General features: G+C 49.2%; 1 protein-coding gene across 2 annotated transcripts in view; it reads left to right on the top strand.

Annotated features, from left to right (window-relative positions):
• Nucleotides 1–19,143, top strand: part of MYO1D (myosin ID) — a 142,091-nt gene that overhangs the window by 29,511 nt on the left and 93,437 nt on the right. For both annotated transcript variants that reach the window (XM_027667857.1, XM_027667856.1), the window contains exons 2-13: nt 1,178–1,386; nt 2,065–2,158; nt 2,909–3,074; nt 5,637–5,690; nt 6,565–6,660; nt 8,233–8,349; nt 9,524–9,727; nt 11,202–11,347; nt 11,430–11,544; nt 12,179–12,349; nt 16,466–16,536; nt 18,053–18,127. In XM_027667857.1, the coding sequence (XP_027523658.1) occupies nt 1,178–1,386; nt 2,065–2,158; nt 2,909–3,074; nt 5,637–5,690; nt 6,565–6,660; nt 8,233–8,349; nt 9,524–9,727; nt 11,202–11,347; nt 11,430–11,544; nt 12,179–12,349; nt 16,466–16,536; nt 18,053–18,127 (1,518 nt within the window). The remainder of the gene's footprint in view (nt 1–1,177; nt 1,387–2,064; nt 2,159–2,908; nt 3,075–5,636; nt 5,691–6,564; nt 6,661–8,232; nt 8,350–9,523; nt 9,728–11,201; nt 11,348–11,429; nt 11,545–12,178; nt 12,350–16,465; nt 16,537–18,052; nt 18,128–19,143) is intronic.

The following is a 19,143-nucleotide window of genomic DNA, read 5'->3' as shown; positions in this document are numbered from 1 at the left end:
TTTTGCAGTTCTTGTGTCTTTTTAGTGCAGCATTTCAGGAGGAAGCTGGAATTGGAGGCACAAGCGCTCCCAGAAAGTGGAATGCTGGTTGCTGGATGATATTTCTTGAGTTTTATTACACCTGCTAAAAACTGAGACTGCCAAGATGCTGCAGAAAATTCTCAAATGAACAATAGAAAATGTCAGGGCTGTCACCACGTGGGGGTGGTAATAAATTCAATAAAGTAATGCTGGAATTTGTGCCGGAGTCCAGGAGGGATTGGAGGCCCCTGGGCTCTGTTGGAGGGGTTCTGGTGCCATCTAATGTTGTGAGGTTTAAGTGCAGCTGCAGACAGGTAATTTTGGTACAAGTGCCGTGGTTTGGGAGTTGATCCCGAAATCTCCTGCCATCCTTTCTCCTCCTGAGAAGCAAAGGCTGTATAAATTCTTCTGCTGTTAACCTGGAATTCCTCTGAGCTCTCCTGACAGGTAACTTCCAATAAAATGTGGATTTCCTTGGAAACAGCTTTTAACTTAAACGCTTTTTATAAACAAGCTTCCAGTTATTTTCTGTCTTGTTTGCAGAAAGAATCCAAGGGCCAGGTAGGGTTTAGGAAAGATGCAGTTTAGGGTTGTTTTTACACATTCTTAGGAATCTTTCCCCTCTGGTTTAGCAGCAGTGGTGATACCACAGTGCCTTCCAGTAAAAAGGATGGGGTGGAAGCTCATTGCTGGAGCTGAAAGGCTGCAATTCCCTCCTGGGCTTCTGTCTTTGTTTATTTTCTTCCAAGTGTGGTTAGACCTCTCAGTGAGGGGCTTCTCTGGCCTTTGGCTGGGTAATGGACAACTGCAGAACGTGAAAAAAAGAATTTGCCTTTAAATCCCCTTTATGGAGCAGATTTTATTTGCTCCTCACACTTGTGTTGACTTTTGTCAGCTGTGGAGACAGTAAATTGTATCTTGTGCACCTGTCAGTGAAGCAGCAGTAGGAATGTCCTCTGTAGGTGCTAAACTAAAAGTTGATAGTTGTTGCACCCTCAGGTCTCTCTGTCCCTGCTGTGCCATCCAGGGAGTGTCCATAGCCCAGGTTTTATTGTGGTGTTCCCATGGATCAGAGTTCACTGCTGGACTCTGGGCAGGTGTGTTCCAAACCTCTCCATTTGACTCATTTCCCCCCTTTTTGTCTCCCCCTGGGCAGGTTTGAGAAGGGCAGGATTTACACCTTCATTGGGGAGGTGGTGGTTTCCATGAATCCCTACAAAAACCTCAACATCTACGGCCGGGACACCATCGAGCAGTACAAGGGCCGGGAGCTCTATGAGAGGCCCCCCCACCTCTTCGCCATCGCCGACGCCGCCTACAAGGCCATGAAGAGACGCTCCAAGGACACCTGCATCGTCATCTCAGGTGAGCTGGGCCGGCCTGGGGACATCCTGGGGAAATCCCAGGCAGGAGGAGGATGCTTTTTTTGGCTATAAAGGAAAAAACTTCATTGGTCTTAAGGCTCGTTTGCGTTCGAGTCCGTGTGTGGAGACGTCGCAATTATTTCTTCTCTCCTTCAGTCCTTCAGCCTTCTCCCAGCCAGGCAGGAGCTGGGGCTGTGCCTGCAGAGGGATAATGGGAGCAGGAGCCTTATCCCCCTGCAGGGATCCACAGAGCAGGGCCTGTCTCTGCTCAGGACCTGCTGGTCGTGCCCCTGAGCTGGTTTGGGCTCGTTCCCTGCCTGGATCCTGGCACTTCCTTCCCTTGATGTCCCCGAGCTCTGAAAGGCGAGAGCCCCGAGCTGGGGGGCTGAACAGTGGCCCCTTGTCCTGCCCAGCCAGGCTTTCTCCTCTAACAATATTCCTTTGATCCTCTGTGTGCCAGGCCCGTTCCCGACCTGGGAAGTCTCACATCACAATTGCTCTGAGCCAGCACAGCCACAGGGTCTAGAAAATGCCCCAAGTGCACACAAAGATGGTTTTAAAATAACAAATCAACCCCCCCCCCCCCCCGACGTTGTTGGAGTAGAATTGAGATGTTCTGTGCAGTGATTTGCTTTGCTTTTTTTCATCTCTTGGGTCACCCTGGTGATTCTGCCCCCAGGTGAAAGTGGAGCTGGGAAAACTGAGGCCAGTAAATACATCATGCAGTACATTGCAGCCATCACCAACCCTGGGCAGAGGGCCGAGGTGGAGAGGTAATGCCTTGCCTGGCAAATGAGGGAAATTTGGGGATCTCTTTCAGTGGGCTCTGTAGCTGAGGGTGTCTTGTATATGCTGATTTTTACAGCAGTTCCCCAACTTCTTCAGATACTGCTTTTACTCTGGGAATTTTGCAATATTAATTGCTAAAATTGTGCAGAAAAATTAAAAAACCCCAGTATCTAGAGGTACCTTTCAAGCAATACCAACCATTTGATGATCTTAGAGGTCTTTTCCAGTGGTTGTAAATCACTTTTCTTGGGGTAAATTGCCCGAAGTCTGGGCACATTAGGACAGCATGTTGAGTGCAAGGAGTGTATTCCATGAGCTTCCAGCCTCACATGCTCCTGATTTGCAAAATGTGCCTGTTAGTCCTGGAGTAAAAGCATTAGAACAAAGAATGTGCCTTTCTGCTGAAACAGATTTAACACCAACCTCCAATAAACTTTGCAAAAGACCTCAATAAGTTGGTTTCAAAACTGAAATGTGGAAAGGAGCTGAGTTTTTGATGCTGTTTTGAGTCAGGATTTGGTCTTTGAAGCAAAGAGCCTTTGCTTGCTCTAGGGAGCATTGCTGGCAGCTCCCAGCTGCTTTCCCATGGGATTGCTGATGTCGTCCACATCTGCCCAGCTGTGTCAGCAAAGGGCTGAATCCTTCCCCAGAAATGCTCGTGGAACAGATTCCATGGTTTTGAGTGTTCTGGTCTGGACTTAGCCTGTTCCCTCTTCCATCCCTCCATCCTGCAGAGTGAAGAACATCCTGCTGAAATCCAACTGTGTGTTGGAGGCCTTTGGCAACGCCAAGACAAACCGGAACGACAATTCCAGCCGGTTCGGGAAGTACATGGACATCAACTTTGATTTTAAAGGAGACCCAATAGGTGGGCACATCAATAATTACCTGCTAGAAAAGGTAAGGCCCCCTCACTGCCAGGTGAAAGCCTTGGCTGGAGTTACTCTTGCAATATGGGCTTTACCAGCAGAAGGTTTTCTGTTCAGACAGGTGAGGTGTGAGGGCAGGGAAGATAAATCCAGGGCTTAATTTTCCCTCAGGAGTCACTAAAGTCCCTGCAGTGCCCTGTCCTGGGACACCATGGCTTCCAGAGCTCACCAGGAAAGAGACTTCATTACTCAGGCACTTCTGTGCATGTGGGCGTGTGAACTTTAATCTCAGCTTTAATTCTGGTTACAATTTGCCATCTGCACAACTCCTCCTTTGTGAGTCCCGGCTCTGAGATCTCCCTGCTGGATCAGCAGGAGATCTCCAGGGCTGTCAGTAGCAACAGTCTGCTTGAGAAGTGTTATTTTGGAACAAAGCCACAGCCTTGTGTGGTGTTTTAGTAGCATTGGTTTTATGTATTCCAAGTGATCCTGAGCATAATTATTTTTTTCGTGTCATTAAGTGATGTCTGAAAACATTGGGATATGTAAAAGTGTAGAGAAAAGGGGTGTGAGCCATTAACAGTTCTTGTTGTGTGAGACATGTCTGGCTTTAATTATGTGTTTGACCACATCTGCCAACAGCTTTTTGTTTGTGTTTTTTTTTTGCTCTTCCCTTTATTTCCCTGAAGTCTATTTTCAGAATAAACACTTAATTTAAAAAACAAAACAAAACAACAAACCCAAACATTTAACTTGGGATACTTTGATGCAGAAAAAGGGCTGGGACTGCAGCTGCACCAACTTAAATCCTGATGATTTATTCCTCCTGATTGTTTATGTCGTATTCCCTACTTCTCCCAAGTTAAATTTGTTTCCATTTGAAAGCGGTTGAGGCTCTGGCCTGAACACAAACATTAACAGACAGTGGCTTTGCACTGCAGCAGGAACACAGAGAATCATGGAATTACAGAATATCTTGAGCTGGAAGGGACCCCCAAGGACCATCCAGTCCAACCCCTGGCCCTTCACAGACACCCCAACAGTCCCACCCTGTCCCTGAGAGGATCATCCAAACGCTCCTGGAGCTCTGGCAGCCTTGGGGCTGTGCCCACTGCCCTGGGGAGCCTGGGCATCCAACCTGACCCTGCCCTGGCACAGCTTTGTGCCTCATCACTCTCATATGTTCAAACCTGTAATATGAAACAAGAATTTGTTGCTTGTTGACTGTCTGGTGCATTTAAGTGTCTTTGTACTGTGTTACCCTGGTGTGCACTGAGAGCCCTGGGATGGAGCTGTGGCTCCCTAAACAAGGCCCTTGTGGCAGAGCAGAGCATTCCCTGGGTGCTGTGACCAGCCTGTCCCAGGAGGGTGGAATTGGTGACCACCAGGCCCCTGAGCATTTGTCTGTAGTCACTGGACCTGCTTTACATTTCCAGTGACTTGCAGATGACACCAAGCTGGGGGGGAGTGTTGATCAGCTGGAAGGCAGGAGGGCTCTGCAGAGGGACCTGGACAGGCTGGAGAGTTGGGCTGATTCCAATGGGATGAGGTTCAACCAGGCCAAGGGCCGGGTCCTGCCCTTTGGCCACAACAACCCCCGGCAGCTCCAGGCTGGGACAGAGGGGCTGGAGAGCAGCCAGGTAGAGAGGGAGCTGGGAGTGGGGATGGACAGGAAGCTGAACAGGAGCCAGAGTGTGCCCAGATGGCTAAGAAGGCCAATGGATCCTGGCCTGGCTCAGGAACAGTGTGGCCAGCAGGTCCAAGGAAGGGATTCTGCCCCTGGACTCAGCACTGGTGAGGCCACCCCTGGAGTGCTGTGTCCAGCTCTGGGCCCTCAGCTCAGGAAGGACATGGAGGGGCTGGAGCAGGTCCAGAGGAGAGCAACGAGGCTGGGGAAGGGACTGGAGCACAAGTGCTGTGAGGAGAGGCTGAGGGAGCTGGGACTGTTCAGCCTGGAGAAGAGGAGGCTCAGGGGAGACCTCCTCACTCTCTGCAACTCCCTGACAGGAGGGGGGAGCCAGCTGGGGGTTGGTCTCTTTTCCCAGGCAACCATCAGCAAGGGCTGATCTCAAGTTGTGCCAGGGGAGGTTTAGGTTGGATATTAGGAAGAATTTCTTTCCAGAGAGGGTGATCAGCCACTGGAATGGGCTGCCCAGGGAAGTGGTGGATTCTCCCTCCCTGGAGGTTTTTAAGATAAGACTGGATGTGGCATCAGTGCCATGGGCTGGGAACCACAGCGGGGTTGGATCAAGGGTTGGACTTGATGATCTTGGAGGTCCCTTCCAACCCAGCTGATTCTATGATTCTGTGATTCTAAGTCATCCTAAAACTGAAATGACGTTTATTTGACTCTTCCACGCGAGGAGTCCTGCGATTACCCCTCGGGATTCCTAGGTGCAAGTAGGACATTGCAGCTGTTACACAAGCTGGTCTTTCTGATTATAGACTTCAGACTCCACATTCCCTGCTGTGTAGTGGTGTTCCCAGCACGGAGCTGGGTTGGGGCTGCCCTGGCCCTGGGGAGCTCTGTGTCTGAGGGAGGTGCTGGGGAAGCACAGCCACAACACCCACGTTTGTGTTTTGTCTCCCCCAGTCCCGTGTGATTGTGCAGCAGCCCGGAGAAAGGAGCTTCCATTCCTTCTACCAGGTTTGTATCCCCTTTGCTGGACCAAATCACTTGTGCCCAGTTTCCAGAGTGCCCAGAGCTCTCACCCTCTCCTGTGTTTTCCGGAGGGTTCCCTTGTTGCAGCATCTTGGGTGATCTTGGGTCCTTTAGCTCTTTGTGCTGGGAAGGAGCATGGGAAGATTGATTGTTTTCCATCTTCCAGTCCCTTATTAACACATCTATAAACTCCAGAGGAGGCTGACTAAACAAATATGGTAGGACATTGGACTTTGACTCACTGTTTTATTAGTAGCAAGTCTAATCCCTCTGTTTTCTCTTAAGGCCTTGAGTGCATATGGAAGTAATTTTATGACACCAAGTTGACTTCCTTGGTTTTTTTGGAGGTCCTTTTTAATGTCTTCCACATTGTACAGTGGTTGCCTGGGTGTCCTGTGGGGGATATGGTTGGCCTGTTAGTATAACCTTGATTCTCAGCCTAGCAGGGAGGGAAACACAGGTTTGTTTATTTTTTCCCCACTTACTCGATGCTCCACGATGGCATGTTAGCACTTTCCTCATGGACAGGTCATTTCCATATGGAAAAGTCTCTGTGCAGAGCAGCAAAGGGAAATGTGGTTGCCAAGACACAGCTGTGGCATGTCACAGATGTAAACAGGGCTGGTCTGTGAGGAGGTTCAGGCTGGTTTTTTAAACAGTTGTGACTCACAAGGACAGTGATTTGGGCAACCACCACCCCACACCGTGCATCCCACACGTGTTATGCTCCTGACTCCAGATACTGGAGCAGGAATTAATGTTTTTGTGACTTTGCTTGTGAAGCAGATGAATAAGAAACAGAAAAAGGAAGGATTTTGTATGTTTTCATTCACCATTTCTTAAACCCCTCTTTGTGCAGCTCCTGCAGGGAGGTTCTGACCAGCTCTTACGTTCCCTGCACCTTCAGAAGGACGCCTCAGCCTACAGCTACATCTGTCCTGGGGCACAGATCAAGGTGAGCCTGGCTTGGAGGCAGCTTGGCTTAAAATTGTAAGTGCTGCTCGAAATGCTCAAAGCACTGCTGAGCCAGCAGAAGCTGAGACCAATATTTATGGGATGAATATGGAAAGGTGACACTGGTGTTTTATTTTTAATGGAGTTTCTGGCCCTTGGAGACAAAGCACGTGTGTGCTTAGAATCATAGAAAAAATAGACTTGTGTATATGCAAGTACAGTTGTGCATCCTACATTTAAACATTATAATACTCATTACATGATAAAAAGCAGTAAAATTATGTATTAATTAAGGCAGGTGTAGATATTTCACCCATTACCAGTGACAGACATTCCACAGTGGAGAACTTAAACTGCTTTCTGGCCAAAAAGCCATAAGGACTCATTTCTTTACAGTAGGACCATTTCAGTTACTGAAGCATTTAGTCTTCATGGCCTCAAGGAAAGAAGGAACAAACCCATGAAGTTTTTAGGACAACAAGATCAGGTGCCCTTGACTTCAACTTGTTAGGTGGGACTGTCACACAGTAGACATTAAGAGGTTCAGAAAATTGCTGAAACAAGTTGAAGATAATTTCTTGACACAGGTAAAAAAAAATAAGCCAACTAGGAAAGACACCTCCTGGGTAAATGGAATGGAGGTAGGGTGATGATTGGTGCCTGTCTTGGCCACAGTGATCATGAGAAGATTGCATTTTAAATCTTTGGTGATATGAAAAAAGCTGTCAGCAGAGGTGCTGCCCTGGATTTTGGGAGAGCAGGCCACAGAATGCACAGGGAACTATTTAGTGAGATTCCTTGGGAATCTGTTTTCAGTAGTATTGAGATCCATAAATACCAGACACTTTTTGGGAGGTGTCTTTCCAGAGCACAGGAGGAGACAATTCCAGTGTGTCCAAAGTCAAACAATCAGATGGTTGATTAAACTTGACTGAACAAGGATCTCCTCCTGGAAATTAGGAAGGAAAAGAGAGCAGGGTCAGGCTCCATAGCAGGGATGCAGAGGTGCTGTTCACCACATGTTCAGATGCAGCTGGAGTTGTCCCCAGTGTTGTCCCTCGGAAGCAGACTCCAAACAAAAGGCTCTCTGATGTCCCAGTGGCTTTCCTTGGCACAGGAACCCACAGACCAAGAGATGCCTGATCAGCTCCTCTGGAAATCTGCAGGGAAAGCAAACCCAGGCATTGGGAAGGAGGGAGGCAGAGGAGGGTGGAGAGCAGAGGTTTCCTGCTGGTGCTCTGCAGCTCCTGCCTGGAGGGTCTGTGAGGGCACAGCTTGTCTCTGCTGCTCTGGGTGTTCTTATGAACCACTTCTGCTCTTTCTCACTGAATTCCACTGGGAAATCTGTTGTGCTGGGGTGGATGTCTGTATCTTACCTGCCAGAACACGTGTGTGTGCAGTGCAGGGTTCAGTGTCCAAGCATGTGAGATGGCATTGGAACAAACCGGGAAACCCCATGGCAGTGTCTTGCATCTGAAATATATCAAAGTACATATCTGTTTCCCATGGGCTTGGGAAATCTTTGCTGAATCCCATTAAATCCATGCTGTCCCAAACTCCTCTTTGCCCTCAGTGTTCCATCAATGATGGTGCCGAGTTCAAAGCAGTGGCTGATGCCATGAAAGTGATTGGCTTCAAGCAAGAGGAGATCCAGACTGTCTATAAAATCGTGGCAGCCATTCTCCACCTGGTAAGGTCCCTGCTCCTGGGTATCCCTGGGCTGTTCCTGGACTACCAGCAGCTTGAATTTTCCTGCTGCAGAAGCAGTTGGAAGGTCTGTTGGCTGGGAAAGTCTGCACAGCTCACAACTCCCAGTGGTGAGGGCAACTCCTGGCTGGGACAGGACACGGGGAGGATGGAAGATCACATGTATTCCTGCACATTCCAGATCCCAAACCAGACACACCACTAAGTACTGGGAGCTGTTAAATGTTCTGAAAAAGGAATTGTTGGGGTTTGGCAGTGAGGGGGTGGGGAGCTTCTGTCCCCTTTTGCCCTCACACACCATCCCCGTGGTGGTTCTGCTACAGGGACAGTGCTTCACTGCATGGTGAGGCTTGAGCACAGGGCACACAGGAGACTTCTTAGTTTTCCATGTTCTGAGGCTCAGGAAACCCTAGAATGGCTTGGGTTCTCCTGGGACCCACAGAGCCTCCTCCCCTGTGCAGTGTCCCTCTAGCTCAGCTCTTGTGTTTCTTCGAGGAGAGAGGAGGGTGGCAAGGAACACTGCAGCTCTGCTCCAGCTCCTTCTCCTCCCTGGGATAGCTGTGCCCCAGTGCTGGGGGGGAACAGAGGCAGAGCAGAGTGGGGAACAGGCAGGATGGGAGAGCACCCAGTCCTGGGGGTCACACAGTGCTTAGTCCTGGCAGGGCAGGTACCTGGGAGCAGAGCTGTGGAGGTGCAGTGCTGCCAGTCCAGTCCCCATGGCACTGACCTGCCAGCTTCCCCACAGCATTCCCATTCCCTCTGTGGGCAGGAGAACTGCAGCCAGTGGTTCTGTGGTGGGCTGCAGTGAAGATACATCCAGTGTTTATATCCAGAGTGTCATTTCCCATCCCTGGACTCTCAACCTTGAGATGGTGTTTGATTAAATCTCAGGAGGTGTTTGATGTGATTTTTCCCAAGAGCTGGACTGAACACTGGGCAGGGATGCTTTGCTTTGAGTCAGGCTTTGCTGCTTCCACTGATGTTGGAGCTTTGTGAGCACATGGATATGCAAGGCCCACCCTTCCAGTGTGGCAGGAGATTGACTGCCTGGAACAGCGGGTGGAATACGGGTGGAAATGGGGGCGGGCAAAGGAAATCGGGCAATTCCTGGGCACGAAAGGACATGGAGAAATCCACCTTCTCACTGCTTGTTGCAGGGGAACTTGAAGTTCTCCGTGGATGGAGACACTCCCGCGATCGAGAACGGGCAGGTGGTGTCCACCATCGCAGAGCTGCTCTCCACCAAGGCCGACATGGTGGAGAAGGCCCTGCTGTTCCGCACCGTGGCCACGGGCAGGGACGTCATCGACAAGCAGCACACGGAGCAGGAGGCCACCTATGGCAGGGATGCCTTTGCCAAGGTGAGTTCCAGCTCCCTGTCCCTGGGGGTGACAGTGGCTCACACACCTTCCCCCCCCTGTGCCCCTGTTTGAGCTTCTGGCCCCAGAAGACAAAGCATTTCTTGGAATCACAGGAAAAAATGTGCTTGTGCACTGCCTAAAATATACATATTGAAAATATACACATTGAAAATATACACATTGAAAATATACAATGTTCATCCCACATTGAAACATTATAATGTTCCTTACGTTATAAAAAGCAGTGAAATGATTCATTGATAAATGCAGGTGGAGATATTTGATCTGTTACCAGTGACAGGCATCCTGTGCTTCCTGATGGAGAAGCTGAACTGCTTTCTGGGCCAAAAAGCCATAAGGACTCATTTTTTACCGTGTTAGTAGAGTTGCACTCGGTACAGCAAGGAACAGTGATGCCCCAGGAAAGGATTCAGTGTGGAATTGCTGTCAGAACTGCACAGCTTTCAGCGCTCAGGAGCATTCCTGGGTGGATCAGTGAGCACAGTGCTTGCTGTGCATCGTGTGGGTTTTGTTTCTGGATGCACACACACTCCTGTGTTCTGTGGGGGATTGTGGCACAGCCCCATCCCTGCCCTTCCCAGCAGGGATCCAGCAGCCACAGCCAGCAGGAGGGCAGGGGCTGCAGGCCAGGCTGGCACCTGCAAATGGAATATGTCATCCAGGGTGGGATGGTTTGTGAAATAAAATTAATTAAGCAGTTAAACACAAGGAGTAGAGAGTGGAACTCCAATATCTAGAACACAGGTTGGAAACCCAAAATGTTATCTTTTTTTTTTTTTAATAACCTCAGAATGGTTTGGGATGAAAGGGACCTTAAAGACCATGTAGTTCCAACCCCCTGCCATGGGCAGGGACACCTTCCACCAGAGAGGTGGGTACTGATGGCAGGAGTGACAGTTGTCGCTCCTTTGCTAAGAAATCAAATGATAGGGGAAGAAGAGGTGAAGTTATGAAGATCCTTGATTGCTAACTTGACTCCTTTTCCTGATATAATATGTTTGCCCAGCTGCACAGCACATTTTGAACATGTAGACTTTGAAGACTCTGCCTACAGAACATTTTCTGTCTGAAAGGGGAACTGGAATATTTTCCTGCTGTTGTGTTCAGTCATTAGGTTTCTATAACTGACCTTTCACTTGGCTCTTCTTCACTATTGTTAAATAATTCTCAGGAGTGGAAGTTATTAGGCAGCTGAAAAGCCAACTGGGATCAAATTAGGGAACTGCTGTACCCAGTGACCTCACTGGGATTTCAACTCTGTATGAATGAGTTTAGGAAGAAAGACAAGAACTATTTTCCTGGAATATTTTCCTCAGTGAGTGGCTGCTCACTGCTAGCAGGCTGTTATCCATAGCTCTGATGGAGGCAGGGCAGAGTGAGCTGTGAGGCCCCGTGGGCTGAATTTGCTGGGCAGGGTTGGGGCAGGAGCAGCCTCAGGGTGTGTGTCCTGCAGGCCATCTACGAGCGCCTCTTCTGCTGGATGGTGACACACATCAACGACGTGATCGAGGTGAAGAACTATGACACCACAGTCCATGGGAAGAACACGGTCATTGGAGTCCTGGACATCTATGGCTTCGAGATATTCGACAATAACAGGTGAGCCCCGTTGTCAGAGCCCAGTGCTGAGCCTCCTCCTTTCCCACTCATCACCTTTTTTTTCTTTGTTCTGTTATTGCAGCTTCGAGCAGTTTTGCATCAATTACTGCAATGAAAAGCTGCAGCAGCTCTTCATTCAGCTGGTCCTGAAGCAGGAGCAGGAGGAATACCAGCGAGAGGGAATTCCCTGGAAGCATGTGAGTGCCCTGGCAGGGCAGGGAGGGGTCGGGCCGAGGTCAGTGGACCAGCACAAGTCCCAGCTCTGAGGCTGCTCCACGTGCACGTCCCTGCTGCAGACGATGGGACATCTGTGTCCCTGCCAGCTGTCCTGGCAGACATGCTGTCACACCAGGCTGGGGCAGGAGCCAACCAGTCACCTCAAAGATGGGAGAATAAGGGACTCCAGGTCTGAGAGAAAACATCTCTGTGATACCACACACATCACTGTGTGTTTCTGTTCCGAGTGCTTCTGTGTTTGGTCTAGTCATTGATATTAACATGTAAAAATCTTGACTTTTCCTGTTTAAATTCCCTTCAGGATGCCAAGGACAGGATGTGCAGTGTCACTGTGGTGACTGCACACAGCTGAATTCTAAAAAGCATTTTAAAGTGCATTCTGTAGCAGAGGTTTGTATCTGAGGGGTTTGAAAAATGGTTTTCTCTGCTGTAAAGTGGTAAAGAGTAGCCTGTTTGATTTGGAATTAGAGATCTGCAGACTCAGAGCTGATTGCTTCTCCTGTGCACGGTGGGCCTCATCCTCACTGTCAGCACTGGGACCCTCCCTTTCCTCCAGCCAAAGTCCCAAATTGCCCTGTTCTTTGTTTCCTCCAGATTGATTACTTCAACAACCAGGTCATCGTGGACCTGGTGGAGCAGCAGCACAAAGGGATCATTGCCATCCTGGACGACGCCTGCATGAACGTGGGGAGGGTCACGGACGAGATGTTCCTGGAGGCTCTCAACAACAAGCTGGGGAAGCACGCCCACTTCTCCAGCAGGAAGGTACCCTCTCCTGCACCCTCAGACCTTCCTTTCACCTTCCCCAGGCTTCGCTGGAATAAGGAGGGAGGGTTCTGAGCGTGGCTGGGCTGGAATCATCCCGGCTGAGTGTGAGATGAGCTGCCCGGAGCAGCCGCAGTGCCCAGCCCCGGCTCGGCAGAGGGAGCTCCAGCACGTCCAATGGCACATCCCTTTTATTCCGGGATAAAAGGAGCCTGAGCTCGTGCCTTGGCACATCATGATGTCATCTGTAACCAATCGATGCTCCGCTCCAGCACACGTGCTGCTCTGCCCAGGCTGCTCTAACGCACAGTGACAGTGAAATTATCCACACTCCTACTCTGGCACAGGAGTGCTGGGGGTCCTTCCCCTCATCATTGGCTGCAGAACGTGCTCATCTCCCCCTGCACCTCACAGCACCCAGGCCCCCCCTTGCCTGGCTTTGTCTGGCCTACAATGGGCGAATTAAAAGGCTTCATTTATTCCTCACTTGGCAGCAGATTGCAAAAATGGTCACCAGCCTGATTAATTTGAGAATCTTTCACACTGAGTAATCAAATAAGGGCCTTTAATTTATTGATGTCTCTCCGCTCAGGAGCGTTGTCTGAAATGCTTTGTGAGTGCTGGTTCCCCCTCTCCCCTCCCACCCCGACACAACATTTATGTAGGTCAGAAATAGCAAATTAGCCTGGTTGTGTAAGATATGTGCTAAAGGCTGCCTGGGGGGAGCCAGGGTAAACAATGCATCTGACTGGGAATGAAAACAAACCAAAGCCACCCTTTCCTCCCAGATGTGGCTCTCCTGAGGTGCCCTGTGGCACTTGAGGACACCTCACCTGCCACGTGCACCCAGGCTGAGGGAGGGGGATCAGGGATCCTGATTCCAGTGTTGACCCAGATCCAGCAGTGACACGGCACGTTCTGGGAAAACTCACCTGGAAAACAAGTGAAGCCCAGTCTGGGTTCCTGTTTGAGTGCAAACTGCTTCCTTTAATGGTTAGGAATAGTGAGACCCATCGGGGGGGGATGGAGTCTGGGATCCTCTGCAGGGGGTTGGGGTGGGAGTGGTCCAGTTTCTGGAGCCTCTGGTCAGTGGAAGTGGAGAAAGGAGCTGGAACTGGGTTCCTGTCCTGTCCTTGGTCTCAGGGGAAGGGGTTCCACCATGGAGGGAGCAGATGGTCCTTCAGGGGCTGGAATTTCATAAAGTATCTGGGAGGCTGTAAAACGAAACATTAAAAATCAGCTCTTAGCTCGAGTCCTTCCCTTCAGGAGTCCCTTCCCAGCAAGGAGACATTAAAGGACGAGGCTGCAGCTGCAGCGTTGCTCAGCAGGAGGTGGCGTTGTCAGGAACTGTCTGCACAGACTGAGGGGGAAACAAGGAATCCTGCTATAAATAATGCTTATGGAGGGGATGATGGATCTGCCTGGCTTGCTAATTTCTGGCTAAATCAATAGAACCTTGAAAACGTTGACCCACAAACCTCTCAGCATAATTATTACTTTTCCTCCCCCTCACGTCTCTGCAGTCGTCCTTTACCAGCACCTCAGATCTCTTCCCACCCAGAACTGCTGGAGGAAGCCTGAGCTTTCCAAACCAGCCTCTTCCAGCGTGGATTACAACAAAGGGCTGGATTTTGTGTCAGGATTTGCCTTGGCAGGGGCAGCGGGTCCATCCACACACCATGAAGTTCCCTGTGGGTGGAGGCTGTTCCTAAACACATCCTGTGCTGATGTGTTGGGAGCAGCTCTCACCCTCAGCCCCAGTTCATGCCCCACTGCTCCCCTGGCTCCATGTGGATGAGCTCTGAGGGGCTGCTGTGCCCTAAATAGTCCCTGTCCTAGTTTGAGCCCCGCCTGGCTGATCCCAGCTGCCTCCTTGGTTGTCCTGGTGAAGGCCAAACAAACCCAGGGAATACTGGGGAACACTTCCACTGTGGGCATTTGGGGCAAAATGTTGTGTTCCTGGAGCAGGGGTTGTCCTTCTCAGAGCTGTCTGACTCTGGATGTGCAGCCTGCTCTGATGGCACTTCCCAACATCACTGTTTGCTTTCCCAGCCTCTTCCAATTCTGATTCTTTTCTGTTGGAGTTACACTCTGGAAGGATCAGGTGCAGTGAATGTCCATGAATGCCCAGATCTTCAAAGTGTGGAGAACATCAACCTCAACCAGCTGGTTGTGAAGGGAAGAGTCTCAGTCAGAATGTCAGTCCATGGTGGTCCAACTGATGTTGTGTCTTCCAAGTCAGTGGGCAGGAGGGTCTTGGAAGTAGGAGAGAGATCAACAAGAGACAGATGTGTAATGATAAGGTGATAGACACACTCCCACTCTCCAGTGATCTGCAGCCCAGGAAGCTCCTGAATCACTGCTGGTATCCTTAACAGATCGGGTTTTTTGAGGGTTTTTTAATTGTCAAAGAATTCCACAGCTTAGATACACAGGTGGAGTGCTCCTTCCTTCCTGTTGTCCTCTCTCCTCCCTTTTAGGTTCCATCTCTCACCTCCTAGTTTTTAAATGGCAAACCATGGTTCACATCATCTCCACGTGATTTGCCATTGTCTCTGGGCATTTCTTTCTTGACAGTTACGTGTGGGGACCCTTTCTCTTGTCTTTCAGAGCCCTTAAATTCCATGAGCTGTCAGAGAGGAGCCTCCTGGAAAGGCTCACAGAAAGCCAAGCAGATGATCCCCAGTGTTCAGAGACTTGCTGGTCTTCTTTTTTTTTATGCTAATTTCAGCAGATTTGCTCAGTAGACACAAAGTTTGGACAGAATCACTTTTTAGAAAAACGAAAACCAAAACAACAAACAACAAAATCACTGATCCATGTTGCAGCACCTCCCAGTCTCTCCAGAGCTGGACGAGTTTTAGGAGGAGCTCGTGCTGCCAACTGTGTCCTGCCTGGTAGCACAGGCACATTTCCTTTGGCATTGGCTTTATACCTCTTTTATTGACTTGTTGCTTTGAGCTGTGTGTTTGGGTGGCAGAAAAAGGGCTTCCACCCTCCCCAACCCCGTGCTGGGAACGCAGCTGCAGACAGAAAAATGACTTTGTTTTCCTGGTGTTGCCTCGTTTCTTCATTTTCTCTCTGTTCTGCTGCACCTTGGTCATCCATCAGCCCTGCAGCTCCCGCTGCTCTCCCTGCTCCTGCTGGGCTGGGCTTCCCACACCTCTGGAGCCTCCTGGGCACCTGGGAGCCCACACTACTTGGGTTCCTCCTTGGGGTTGATTTTGTGTAAAATATATTCTGTGTTGTTTTTTTTCATCCATTCTGTCAGTTTGAGCCAATCTGTTTTCTCCTCTTGGACACGGGTGAATTTTTGCTCCCAGTCACCTCTTCTGCCCTGCACTTCAACCATGCTGAATTCCTCCTTTATTTTCCCAAGACTTTGGGGGGATTGCAGATATTGCTCCCAGCCCTCAGTGTTGTTAAATGGTGCCCGTGCTGCCTGCGAAGACTTAAGTCATCTCCTGCCCCTTTTGCCTGTAACAAAAACGCTCATTTTTTATCTCATTCTCCTTTTTTAATTAAACTGAACCTGATGAATTTTTTTGGCTTCTGCTATTCCTGAAGGGATGAGTTTATTACAACACTGCTGCTGAGCAGCTGCCACTGGACATCCCTTCCAGAAGGGATGGGATGGGAATTTGAGCTGGAGTGGTGGATCTGCAGGGGGGTCCCTGTTTGAGGGGTGTCAGATGACCAGGAGTGCTCTGGGACAGAACAAGCCCTGCTGTTGTAGCTGTCACATTTTAATTGGCTCATTTCTTTGCTGAGCAGTGACACAGCAATGGGAGAAATATAAAGGAAGACTTAAAAAAGAGTCACAAATGAACTCGTGGGTGCAATGTTTCTCTACAGGCACAAGTGTTCTTTCTGCATAATGGTGTTTCTGAGAAAATATCAATTTTTTTAATAAAACCACAGGCTCTTGCAGCTTGGTTTTGTACAAATTTATGTTCTTGTGGTATGAAAAAACACATCAATATTTAACTGGATTTCACATCTGCACGTACATATATGAAGTGGAATAATTAGAGTTCCATGAGGGCTGTAAATCCAGGGCTGATGCTTTCCTGTCAATCCAGGGGTGATATTTTAATGTCTGTGGATTTATTTCAGCTTTGTGCCACGGACAAAACGCTGGAGTTCGACAGGGACTTCCGGATCAAACACTACGCTGGGGATGTGATGTGAGTCTGTGTCACAAATAAAAAGTGGCACCTTCTATTTTTGTCCTTTCCCCAGCTCTGGAGTGGTACAATATTCTGATTTACTGCTGCTGCTGGTGCGAGCCAGAACTCTGTCACCCACAATTACAGTGTGCAGCACTTGCTTATCAATTAAATCTCCTGCTCTCCAGAGTGGGGGTTTGTGCTTGGAATGAGACAAAAGGAGGGTGAGGGGAGGGGGTGAGGGGAGAGCTGTGCTCCAGGGAGAAAAGGAGGGAAAAAAAGGCAGCAGTGTTTATGCAGGGAAGCTACACTGAGCTAATAAAATCTGGTTTAGACATCTGTTTAGAGTGATTATGTAACTCTGGTTTAAATTCTCAATCAGTTTGAGCTCAGAGCACGGGAGGGTTTAACCTGCAGGAGGGTTGGCAAGTCAGGGATGTGTGCAGGAGGTGGGAGCAGTGGGAAGGAGGAGTAAGTGCAAGTGAAAGGTGCACATGTTCCCTGGGAAAGCTGTTGTCTGGAATATCACTGGAGTTGTTTAATGCTGTGGGATTTGTGTAATTTCCTGTGGCAGCAGAATCTAAAGGGAGTCACTGAGGAAATAACTCAGGATTTCTTTTACCTTGGGATTAAATTTACCTTCAATTTAGAAGGCTAGCCAGTGTGTGCATATTGGAGATTTGAGGGTGGGGAGGCCCTGGCACAGGTTGCCCAGAGAAGCTGTGGCTGCCCCTGGATCCCTGGAAGTGTCCAAGGCCAGGTTGGACGGGGCTTGGAGCAGCCTGGGCTGGTGGAAGGTGTCCCTGCCCTTGGCAGGGGTGGCACTGGATGTTCTTTAAGATCCCTTCCAACCCAAACCATTCCATGATTTTATGGTTTGAGGGTGACTCCATGCAGGGATTTACATGGTGTGGGGCTCTGGATCCCAGAGCTGCAGTTTGGGTGCAGATTCCCAGGTGGGATCTGGAGTTTGGGAAGGAACTGAGTGGGAGTCACTGAGTGGGGAGACTTTGGACCTCTTCCCTGAGGACAGAGCACTTGAATCTTGGAGAAGAGATAAAACCCTGAAGCAGTGATGTTCTAGAAACATCCAGTGATGTTTCTGTGGGAATAAAAGTAGGAAGGAGTCCAAAATGTGTGTGTGTGTGTCTTGATTTCCAGGAGGGTTCCCCAGGCACTGGTTATAGGCTGCTCCTGATTTCGGGCCCTCTCCTACCAGAGAATCTTCCCTGACACCAAGCGAGGGGCAGATTGGACATACTGAAACCAAACCTTCATTTCCCTAGGATTTAGCTCAAACACTCAGTTTGGAGGCAGAAATCCTGAGTGTAACTCTTGAATTTGGGCCACCTACAACCTGCCCAAGCCCTGGGAGGTGTCTCAGCCTTTCCCTGCACAGCTCAAACACCTTTCTGAGCCAGGGATCTGCAGTGTCTGTAGGAGTCCAGGGATGCTGATTCCACCCAGAAAACAGCAGTTCACAGAAGGACTTTGCTGCTTTGCAATTAACTCTGTTTTCCTTTTTTTTTTTTAGCTACTCAGTCACTGGATTTATTGACAAAAACAAGGACACTTTATTTCAAGACTTCAAGCGCCTCATGTACAACAGGTAGGAGCATTAATGAGGTGAATTTTAAGCTGATTTGTCAGAATCCTGTTTTGTGGAGTGGATGGGAGCAGAGATTGAGCTTTCCACTGGTTCTGTCTCTGTGTGAATAAACACATTGCTTGGGGATCTGATCATTGTCCACCGTGACCTGGGGGCTCTTCCTTTGATTTTTCGGGTTAAAATCCCTGTACAGGTTGGTTTTGTTCTGATACAGCCTTTAATTGAACTAAATGTAAAGTGTTGGTTTGAAACCAACTGATTGTGCAACCAAGATAGTGCAGAGATCCCTTGTGCTGCCTGATTTGTCATTAACCAGGTTGTTGCAGATGTACCATCACTGCTCTGGCCTTAATCAGTGCTAAAGATACTGAGCAGCTTTGGTCAACAACAGATATCCTTGGCCTCAGCTAAAACACCCTGTTTGGAAAGAAATGACAGGGTAAACTGGGCAAATAGATTTGAATCCTTTTGTATGTGCAGTGACACGAGAATGTAAACCATGAAGTCACGAGCTGGGCAAGGCAAAGTTGCCTTTGAGAAGCAAATTGGAAACCCATCAGAATATGTGTGTGAGTGCCCAGAGAGCTGCTTTCCTTCACAGCTGGCATTAAACCTGGTCTGGCTTTGGTAACTGTGGCCCCTCTGCAGCTTTCAGAGGTGACAGGGGCACAGACACCCTGTTTTACCTGGGCAGTGTTAACTTGGTTCCCTGTCCTGTGGTGTTGGCTCACTGTGCTCCCCTGAACAACCCCACTGTTCCTGTTTTCAAGACTTCCCATCGACCAAAAACCTTGCAAAATATTTGCTGTATGGAGGTTTTGTTATATTTAGCCTGTTTTCTGTGAGGTCTCTGGAAAAGCCTGTTCCCAAACAGCACATTAAAGCTGTGACAGATTGGCCATTGCATTGCTGGAGCTGTGCTCTGTTCCTGTCTGTTCCCCAGCTCTCACCATCCATCAGGGCCACTTTACCTCACCCTCAACCCTTCAAAAATATAGGCTAAAGTGTATAAATTG

Source organism: Corapipo altera, unplaced genomic scaffold, assembly GCF_003945725.1.
Source record: "Corapipo altera isolate COAL_440 unplaced genomic scaffold, ASM394572v1 174, whole genome shotgun sequence".
NCBI classification, from domain to species: Eukaryota; Metazoa; Chordata; class Aves; order Passeriformes; family Pipridae; genus Corapipo; species Corapipo altera.
This window is presented reverse-complemented; position numbering and strand designations above follow the sequence as displayed.